General features: G+C 41.8%; 1 protein-coding gene across 2 annotated transcripts in view; it reads left to right on the forward strand.

The window, feature by feature from the left end:
• Window positions 1-10,494, forward strand: part of FSHR (follicle stimulating hormone receptor) — a 187,467-nt gene extending 176,973 nt beyond the window's left edge. For both annotated transcript variants that reach the window (XM_017885691.1, XM_017885692.1), the window contains 2 exons: window positions 3,764-3,949; window positions 8,665-10,494. In XM_017885691.1, the coding sequence (XP_017741180.1) occupies window positions 3,764-3,949; window positions 8,665-9,898 (1,420 nt within the window). In that variant the 3' untranslated portion in view covers window positions 9,899-10,494. The remainder of the gene's footprint in view (window positions 1-3,763; window positions 3,950-8,664) is intronic.
• The last annotated feature ends 386 nt before the right edge of the window (window positions 10,495-10,880 follow it).

A 10,880-nucleotide genomic window follows, 5' to 3' on the forward strand; every position in this document is an offset into this window, starting at 1 on the left:
GTCGCGGACGAGAATGGGACCCCCCCCAAAAAAAAAAACAAAAAAAAAAAAAAAAAAAAAAGAGCTTGGTCACAGAAAACAGGGCAAGTGTCACTAACAGAACTGGCTAGAACAGGGGTTGCCAAAAGAGAGGAACCAGAAAGATCTCCTGCAGCAAATAAAAAAGTTGGAAATCTCTAAAACAATGGGAAGTATAAATGGAGAGAAGGCAGAGACAGCAGCAGAGAGCAAAGATTCATCACAGTCACAAGGGTTCATGGACCAGACTCTGATCTCCAGGGACCCCAAATCTGAAGAACCATAATAGGGAGGGAGCTAGACAAGATGCCCTGGACCACCAGAATGTTTACCTTGTGGTGATAGCAACAAGTGTTGTGAGAAGTAATTAGATTCCAGATATATGTGGTATATAAAGTCCAGAAGTTTTTCTGAGAGTTTTGATGTAGGGTATGAGAGAAAAAGAGGAGTCAAGGTAGGCATCAAAGTTTTGCATGAACAACTGGAAAGGTGGAACAGATTTTCAGAAAAGATCAGGAAGGCCATTTTTATTATCCAAAGTCTGACCTGCCTATTAGACAACTAAGTGAAGACAAGGAGGCAATTGAATATGAGTCTGGATTTCAAGAAAAAGAAGCAACCTAGAAATACAAATTTTAGCACCATCAGCATATAAGTTATATTTATGTCCTAAGACTGGATGAGCTTACCTGCAGAGTGAAGATGGAGAAAAGAAGTCTGGGCACTGAGTTCATGGGCACTCCTGAAGTTGGAGGTCATGGAGGAACCAGCAAATAAGAAGAAACTTCCAAGGAGTTAGGAGACAAGTATTACTAGATATACAGAAAATTGCCAGGAAGGTATAAAATTTCTAGATTTGTATGAGCCTTAAGAAGTCATCAAACATATATAGGGCAAAAATTGACAAAACTGGAAGTATAGAAATCCAAAATCATAGTTGGAGATTTTAATATAATTTTCTCAGTAGTGACAGAACAAAGCAAAAAAATCATTAAGTATATAGGAGATTTGATCTAATTAACAGCTAACGAAGAGGGGACTATGTGTAAAATACACACACATACAAACACATACACACGTAACATAAAGGTAATTGTTCTGAAAATGTAAATCTTCCTGAATATCAAACAGGGGATCAGCAGTCCAGAAACTGGCAATAGTAACCACTACTAACTCTAGGACTTGAGGAACAAATGAGGAAGTCATCTTACTGATGTCCAGAAACTGTGGCAACTGGTAGAAGCTGAATCCTCCAAGGATCTGTTCAACAAGAGCTGGAATCACGGAGAAGACTCAGTTGCTGCCTGAGACAGAGGAGGGATGAGTATGCTCTTTTACCTACCCTCCAATCTCCTGCTAGTGCCATTTGCTAAACCCAATTGAAAGCTGATTGATAAGGTGGTACCTGGGAAATGGAACTTCAGGGATCATCCCTCCTGCAACACAGAGAAGAGCATAGAGAAGGGCATGACATGGATGTGAGAGACAATAGGCAAATCATCAACACACTGTATATGATGACTTGTCCTTCATCCTAAGAGCAATGGGGAGTCATTAAAGGGTAATCTCATAGGCATTTTTTACATCTGCAGTACTAAGATTGCAATAGATGGTCATAAAGACAGTTATGAGACCATTGCATTTGTCTAGGCAGAGATTGTGGTGACTTAGACCAAAGTAACAGAAGAAGAGGGAAGTAGGCTGATTTGAAACACATTTAAAAGTTAGGCTTGAGAGAACAAGACACTGATGTCACATGAGAGAGTCAAGGATGGCACCCAGGTTTCCATTATGAAAAACAGGGGAAATTGGAAGGGTCATTTGCTGAGATGGAGAAAACAAGGAAGAACATATTTACAAGAAAGATGGTAAGTTCAGTTTTGATGCAAGTCATCAAAATGGTAGACTTCAAAAAACAACTGATTATCTGGACTTGGAGTTCAGGAGTAGGATCTGAATAGGGATACACATTTTGGAAGCCATCAGCACATGCCTGTTATCTGAAACTAAGGGAATAAAAGAGATCTCCTGAAAAGATTGGGTATAGTCAGAAGGGGTCTAGGTATAGAGAAATGCCAATATTTAAAGAACAGATAAAAGAGAAGTAAAACAAAAAAACATCAGAAAGAAGTCAACGGAGATGTCAGAGGAAAATATGTTGAGGAGAATATGATGCCAAGAAAGAGAGTATCTCAGAAAGAAGGAGCATTCTACCTGTGAAATGTAACTACAAAATCAAAGAGATCAGAACTAAGACATGGCCTTAGTGAGTATTATTTCCCCAGAGGCTAAAGAGAAACTCAATTGAATTGTGAGATGAGGAAATAGTGACACCAAGTACAAAGAACTAGTATAAATGTGCTTGGGAAATGGAAGTGACAAATAAGGCAGTAGTTAGGGATGGGTTTCACTGGACAATAGGAAGCCATTATAAATTTTTGAGCAAGATAATTATACAATGAAAACAAGACTTTGAAAATGTAATTTTCACCAGATTGTGAGAGCATATGGGGTAGCAAATATATATTCACACCCCCAAGTTTCATTACTCTGAGTGTCTACTGCTTTGATTTACAGGGAATGCCAACATTAAAAGATTCTTCTTCCTCAAGTATATACAAGGGTCCCCAAGGGTGCTGAAATGAACTCATCCTGGTCATCACTTGCTACCACCCCCATCAGAAGCACCCACTCATGGCCAAGCTGTTGGCCCCAACAGGTCCAAGCTGGTGCCATTTAAATCTCCTTGTTCTCACCAGCCAGTCTTGGTTTTGAAGTTTGCAACTACCAGTGGTGCTGCCAGAAAAGCACCCACATCACTGGTGCTGCTGCCAAAAAGGATGGAACTTGCAGCCCATCAGGGGCAGGGACCTGGTTAAACTGGTCATTTGTGCTGAGGTCTACTGGACAGAGACTTTCCTACCAAACAAGAACAACTCTCTCTCTCTCTCTCAGTCTGTGTTATATTTACTAAGAATAGTTGCCAGACATTAAGTGTTTCTGTTGGTCAGGACATTCTTTATGTACTTTAACTCATCTAATTTTCACAACAACCCTCTGAAGTAGATAGGATTTTTGTCTTTCCATTTTACAGCTGAGGAAACTGAAACATGGAGAAGTGACATACTTGACCAAGGTCATAAATCTAATAGGGAGAGGGGCAAGGTAGATGTGCAGGCAGGTCTGCTGTAGATGCCAAGTTCGTAACCACCACTCTGCACTGCCACTTGGACTTTGTGCCAACACTGCCCCTACTGCCTGCCAGACTCTTCTTCTTCTTGTAGTATATTACCTTCTTGTCCCTTTTCCTGAAATTTGGTCAAAGATTCTACTCCAGCTCATCAGAAATATTTTTATAGCTAGTTTTATGGCACAGACAAATGGTCTCAATTCCTTAGTCCCATGCAAATTAGCAGGTACAAATAGACTGTAGAAGGGAAGGTGGCTAATTCTACTCACCAGCAACACTTATGGCCCAAATTAGCCAGGATGTAAGTATATCCAGGAATCAGAATGGCCTATTATCTAACTCCTCCTACCAGGAACAGAAGGACCAGGACTCCTACAGAACCAAATGTCCCATTAGCCAAATATTGATCTGGCCAAGGTGTGTTGGAGGAACCGGAGTCTCTCTCCTCATCCACGTAAGAATATCACTAGAGTGTCTGCTATTGTGCCTGCTAACCAAGAGCAGAAAGTTTTAGGTCCACAGTAATCCTGTTATATTTACCTTTTCTCTTTATAGAGATATTTCAAGAACAAGGATCCACTCCCTGCCTAGCTATGGCTTAGAAAATCTTAAGAAGCTGAGGGCCAGGTCGACTTACAACTTAAAAAAGCTTCCTAGTCTGGAAAAGCTTGTTGCCCTCATGGAAGCCAGCCTCACCTATCCCAGCCATTGCTGTGCCTTTGCAAACTGGAGACGGCAAATGTGAGTCTATCTTTGAGCCCTGCTCAGAGATTTCCCCAATGTAGAACTTAGTCCATAATTTCTACATATCTGCGACATGAAGAGAATCTACTTGCAGAGAGTTCCCCGTCTCAAGCCCTTTGGCACATTCTGGGTCAAAAATTCAGTTTTGTGGAGAGTGAGGAATGGTTGCACTCTTTCATTTCTTTGAAAATGGGCTCACAGGACAGGACTATCCATGGGGCAGAACATATACCAGGTACTAAATTAGAAAACATGAAAAATAGTAAGCACAGTGCCTGACTCAGAGTTGGTGCATAATATCTGTTCCCTCTTTCCCTTGTACCTTTATAGATTTAATCTTTCAAGTCCCAAACTCTGCACTTCATAAATGCCCCATCCATGTCATGTTTGGCAGGGAGATGCATAAATGCCATGCCAGAGACTGATGTACACATCTGCAGCACATCGCAATCACTCTAAGCCTCTCTAATCCACCTTGGGATCTCACTACCTCACAGGGAGGAGAAAGATTAAGACATCTCATTACTTTGGCTTTCAAAGAAAGCCAGGTTCAGGGAAGCCCAGACTTAAAGAGGATGATCTAAACAGAGACAAGTCCTAGTTGCCTAACTGGTTAAAAAAGTGAGATAATCATAGAAAGGATCTGGAGAGAGTAAACAGAAAGTCACCTTGGAGATTGTACACATGCCCCAGACATTTAAACAATGCATTGGAGGTAAGAATTTACTGAGTATCAGAGTTCTAAAAGCTCTCACTCTCCTCTGAGCTCACCTACATAAGCCACACCATGTAGTTGCACTCATCAAATGATGTCTTTTCATTACTCTTATATACTAGCCTAGAACTAATACAGCTTTCCTATGATATTATTTCACTGTTTAACACAGTCTCCTCTATTATTCAACCTTTAACACACATTGACCAGTCCATGTGGACATATTCCTTGCTCAAAAGCAAAACAAAAAGAACAAAACAGTACGCACCCTAAAATGTTTTCCAAGTAGCTGGGAGTCTCTACTCAGACCTTTCTGAAGGATGTGTAGAAAAACAGCTGTTTTTCAGAATCTGCATGCATCACTAGGATATTATCCAGAATGGGCACTCTTCATAGATGAGCTCAAGAGCCAGGAAATTGCTTCCTGACAACTAGAATTCTTAAGGTCCTGGGCTGAAGCAGTGTCTTGCCTCTTTTATATTCCACATAAGAATTATTCTATCCAGAGTGAGAAAGATACTAATTTTGCACCAAGTCCCTGGAACTGAATACCCCGAAGAGAAATAAAGAACATTAAAATTGTCCAGGCGAGGTGGCTCACACCCGTAATCCCAGCACTTTGGGAGGCCAAGGCGGAACAACTCCTTCAGCCGAGGAGTTTGAGACCAACCTGGGTAATGTGGTGGGACCTCGTCTCTACAAAAAAATGAAGAAAATTAGCCATGTGTGGTGGCGCATGCCTGCAGTCCCAGCTACTCGGGAGGCTGAAGTGGGAGGATTGCTTGAGCCCAGGTGGTCGAGGATGCAGTGAGCCATAATCGTGCCACTGTACTCCAGTCTGGGCAGCAGAGTGAGACCCTGTCTTTAAAAAAAGGAAGAAAATGTTAAGATCACTGTGAGAGCAGCTTGCAGTGTGCTATTTGGCCCCGTTCCAACACACCCCAATAATTTGTTATCTCATCGTGTTACTAAGACTCCTCTAGACATAGCCTCAAGGTTCTCCCAATTGGCATCTCCACATCTGCCTTATATTGTCCCAGGACATGAGGTCTTCTCTGATCCCTCCAGACCACTCTGCTCTCATCCCTCTCGGTTGCTGCTGTAACTCACCATCCAGGCCTGCTGGGGTACAGCAAGGAGGGGAATGTGGTTCTTCCACAATGTGCCAAAACAGAGTAACCAAAATTGTGATCGATGGTTTTGGTTTTTTATTTTTAGCAATGGGTATTTGATTTTTGTATTCATCAAATTCACACACACAAACAACATAAAATAATTATGTTATTCAGAAGATAATTTCAGATTTATTCCTTCGATAGAATCATTTCATTGTATATTACAGTAGGTGTGGTTTGGTAGTGGGATTCAAGTTTTAACTTGTATGATGAAATTATTCTGATCCTCATTTGGAAATAATGCCCAGAGTATAAACATGAGGCCCCTGTGACTAAAACTTTGGCCAGTGGTCCTCCTGGACTCTTCCTGGGCTCTTCCCAAAAGTTCCTATCAACTACACTCTTCATTTGTCATTGAACCAGATATTTCCTTGTCATAATTCTGTATTCAGTTCGCATTTTACTCTCATTTTATTCTTCAATTTTTATTGTATTTAACAATACAAGTTGTTTCTTCACAACTCAATGTTGTGAAGTCCATTTCTTCACAATTCAATATTAAATTGACATGCTGTGGCATATGCTTCTAAGTACCCACACAGGGCCTATACCTCAACAAGAATTCCATAAATAACTGCCATCATTTGTCTTCATACTGCTGACATTTGCTGAGTATTCACTGCCAAGCACTGTAATACTTTGTGTCTTTATCTCATTTAATTCCCACAAAGGTAATATCATTATTATTCCTTTCTCACAGAGATAGAAACTGAGGCTCAGAGATACTAAATAACTTGACCTACACTGACCAAACAAATCCAGATCTGCTCTGCCTGCCTCCAAAGCTCAGGCTCTGGGACACTGCTATGCCACCCGCAAGCATCTGTTCACTGACTGATCAGAGTCCAAGAGTGCCACTTTTTAAACTGACTCTAAACTGCATTTCCAACTCCTTATGATAGTTAGGATTTTCCAAAGTACTGCGGAGGCAAAGTTTGATGTCCCTCAGTTTCCACTTTTGTTTCTGTTCTTATCTCAGAGACATAAGTTATTTACTTTTCTCCTTACTTCATGTCAGTGGGTCACTTCTGTTTCAGAAAAGGGAAGCACAATATTTAAAATATGTGGACAACAGCAACAACAGTAAGAATCTTCACAGACGCCGACCATAAGTCCCAGGAAGTGAAGGCTGTTTCTAGAGAGTTAAGTAAGATCTCAATCCAATGAACCACACTGCAGTCAGCAAGTACCAGGTTACTTACTTTCTCTTCCTGGAATCAGGCTGCAGCTAGTTCAATAACAGGGTTTAAGAGTCGGGAATTAGACTAAGGACCACAAGATAACCCTCTTATGCCCTCTATGTCCATTATGGAGCTTGCCTCACCTTCCTTGGAAGACCACTGACTAAATCAAAACATTTACTGGGCTCTGTTTCCATTGACTTTCAATTCTGTATATGTTCATCATTTAGCCTTAAACAAACAAAAAGAATCCCTTAGGCCAAGGGAAAATGACTTCCTGGCAATTCAATTCACTTCCCAGGGGTGAGAGAAGAGAGGACGGGGAGAGATGGGGAAAAGTTCAGTCCATGTATAATAGGTTGGAACACCTGGTGAGACTCATCCTTTAGCATCAAATGGAGTCTTTACCTCCTCCACTCCCCTAGCCACTTCTTTCCTCCTTATGAGGGTTTTAATATTCACTTCCCCGCTTATATCTGAGGTTATGTCAAGGTTTAAAAAAAATACAGTCAACTTAATATAGATGTGAACTTGCCCCTTGGGGAAGGAGGGAAAGGTATGCAGTTGTTTTGTTATTTTTTTTTTTTTTTTTTTTTTTTTTGCATCCAAAAATGTCCCAGTGTAAGGCTTATTCCCATTTTATTATGTAATTTCCATTCCATAAGCCTTTACTTCCAAACTGAAATATTACCTTCCATGTCTCTACATCCAGAGTATTGATAGACTACTCTGGGGTAGCATATTTATGGGTATGCTCATGGATTGAATATTTATCACCTGGATTTCATTCAAATCCCTCTGTAAGTACCTCTATCCTGTTCACAAGGCCCCTTGTACATTTGTGTTCAAAGGGAAAACCAAGACAGCAAAGTGAGGCCAAGGAGAGCTAGGCTGCCCCGAGGATGAGTTACGTTCTTAGAATAAATTAGGTCCTTTTGCAGCTTGCACTTGCTCTTTGGGGCACTCACTAGGAAACTAATATGAGAGAGCCAGGCTTACCTTGCAGACAAACACATGCCTGAGGTCTATTGTGGCCCCCAGAAAGTGAGATAATAAAGAACAGGAAAGACCCTGGTAGCATTTCAGGCAAATTAGCTGGCCTCCTAATAGCCTGAGAACCAAAGAGCCAGGGAATAGGGGCTGGCTGGGAACTAACTAGATTTTGATCCCCTAATTTATGTAGATAAGAGAAGCAAATAAGTTCTCATTTGAGTGAGAGAACAGTCTGGATCTTCCAGTGATTTGAGTGTAGAGGAATAGGAATATCTCCTACTCAGGCATTTGAAGAGATAGCTGGATCAAGATGGGAGAAGGAAAAGGGTAGAGTTGATACCAGGTCTGTAAATTATTTTCACTTAACAGCAAGGCTTAGTCTCAGGCGCCTTCCTCCCCACATTCAGGTTGTGGCAAGATGGTTTCCCCAGTGGGCCATCCAACTCCAGTAATATATATACAAGTTGTTATATTCATTTACAGTAAGCAGCATTAACCCTTGAGCTTAGCCTCAAGGGCAGATATGATGTGAGAAGAAAAAAAAAATCTCAGGAAGAAACCCATCATTTCTACCCTGCACAAAGACAGTGATGTATTTGCTATTCTGAATCTGAGATGTTGATTCTATTTCTTTTTGTATTTTTCTAGCTCTGAGCTTCATCCAATTTGCAACAAATCTATTTTAAGGCAGGAAGTTGATTATATGACTCAGCCTATGGGTCAGAGAGCCTCTCTGGCAGAAGACAATGAGCCCGGTTACAGCAGAGGATTTGACATGATGTACAGTGAGTTTGACTATGACTTATGCAATGAAGTGGTTGATGTGACCTGTTCCCCTAAGCCAGATGCATTCAACCCATGTGAAGATATCATGGGGTACATCATCCTCAGAGTCCTGATATGGTTTATCAGCATCCTGGCCATCACTGGGAACATCATAGTGCTGGTGATCCTAACTACCAGCCAGTATAAACTCACGGTCCCCAGGTTCCTTATGTGCAACCTGGCCTTTGCTGATCTCTGCATTGGAATCTACCTGCTGCTCATTGCATCAGTTGATATCCACACCAAAAGCCAATATCACAACTATGCCATTGACTGGCAAACTGGAGCAGGCTGTGATGCTGCTGGCTTTTTCACTGTGTTTGCCAGTGAGCTGTCAGTCTACACTCTGACAGCTATCACCTTGGAAAGATGGCATACCATCACCCATGCCATGCAGCTGGACTGCAAGGTGCAACTCCGCCATGCTGCCAGTGTCATGGTGATGGGCTGGATTTTTGCTTTTGCAGCTGCCCTCTTTCCCATCTTTGGCATCAGCAGCTACATGAAGGTGAGCATCTGCCTGCCCATGGATATTGACAGCCCTTTGTCACAGCTGTATGTCATGTCCCTCCTTGTGCTCAATGTCCTGGCCTTTGTGGTCATCTGTGGCTGCTACACCCACATCTACCTCACAGTGCGGAACCCCAACATCGTGTCCTCCTCTAGTGACACCAGGATCGCCAAGCGCATGGCCATGCTCATCTTCACTGACTTCCTCTGCATGGCACCCATTTCTTTCTTTGCCATTTCTGCCTCCCTCAAGGTGCCCCTCATCACTGTGTCCAAAGCAAAGATCCTGCTGGTCCTCTTTTACCCCATCAACTCCTGTGCCAACCCCTTCCTCTATGCCATCTTTACCAAAAACTTTCGCAGAGATTTCTTCATTCTGCTGAGCAAGTTTGGCTGCTATGAAATGCAAGCCCAAATTTATAGGACAGAAACCTCATCCACTGCCCACAACTCCCATCCAAGGAATGGCCACTGCTCTTCAGCTCACAGAGTCACCAATGGTTCCAGTTACATACTTGTCCCTCTGAGTCATTTAGCCCAAAAGTAAAACACAATGTGGAAATGTATCTGAGTGTTGAATGATAATTCAGTCTTGCCTTTGAAGGGTATGCCACAGATAGCTGACAGTGCTTCTACATATCTCACCTAATTTAAGCTTCCTGGCATACCTTTAAGGTAAATTGGTCAGGAACTATTAATTCTATGTGATACATTGGGAAGCTGAATTATTAGTAACAACAATAATTAAAGAATACAATACTATATTACATGATTTATCCTTATATATGTTATTTTTGAACATTATGTTCAAAGTGCTTTTGTTCAGATTATCTCAACTGATCCCTGTTAAATAAGCAGGACAGGGATTATTCTTGGAGTTTTACAAGTGAGGAAACTAAGACTCAGAGTTAAGTCACTTGTTCAAAATTGTTTGGTTTGTAAGAGGCAGAGCCAGGATTAGGTATTCCGACTCCCAGAGAATTTCCAAGAGAAGTACCATGGTATTCATTTATTCATTCATTCATTCATTCATTCATCCATTCATTCAACAAATATTTACTGAACACCCATTTGAAGCCTTTGTAATGCATCAATGTGGACAGGCTAAAATACATTTCCCAGAATTCCCTTCCTCATGTGTTTCCAGTTAGAGTGGGCCATAGTGAAGACTCTAGGAAAACAGGAGGGCAAAGGAAAACAGCAGCCATTTTGTAGCTCAGCACACTGTTGCTGATGCTGACTCAGCTTACTGCTGTAAAGCAGCGGCTGGGTCTCCAATTGCTCCACCTTTCCCTGAGTCCTCCTTCAGGTTCTCAGACTCATCCTGAACCAGGTATATTTGTTAAGCTCCATGAAAAAGGGTCCAACCTCTGCAGGGCACTTTCATCACCAAGGTCAGAGGCAACAAGAATGTAAGCAGGGCTCAGGGCGTGCTTGTGGAATTCTACCTGTGATGCTGCTTCCAGCATGCTGTGATCTTCCCTTTATGATCGCCCACCCTGAGGACTTCTAGCTCTGGCATCAGCTGT

Source organism: Rhinopithecus bieti, unplaced genomic scaffold (genome assembly GCF_001698545.2).
Source record: "Rhinopithecus bieti isolate Rb0 unplaced genomic scaffold, ASM169854v2 scaffold_14700, whole genome shotgun sequence".
Taxonomy (NCBI): Eukaryota; Metazoa; Chordata; class Mammalia; order Primates; family Cercopithecidae; genus Rhinopithecus; species Rhinopithecus bieti.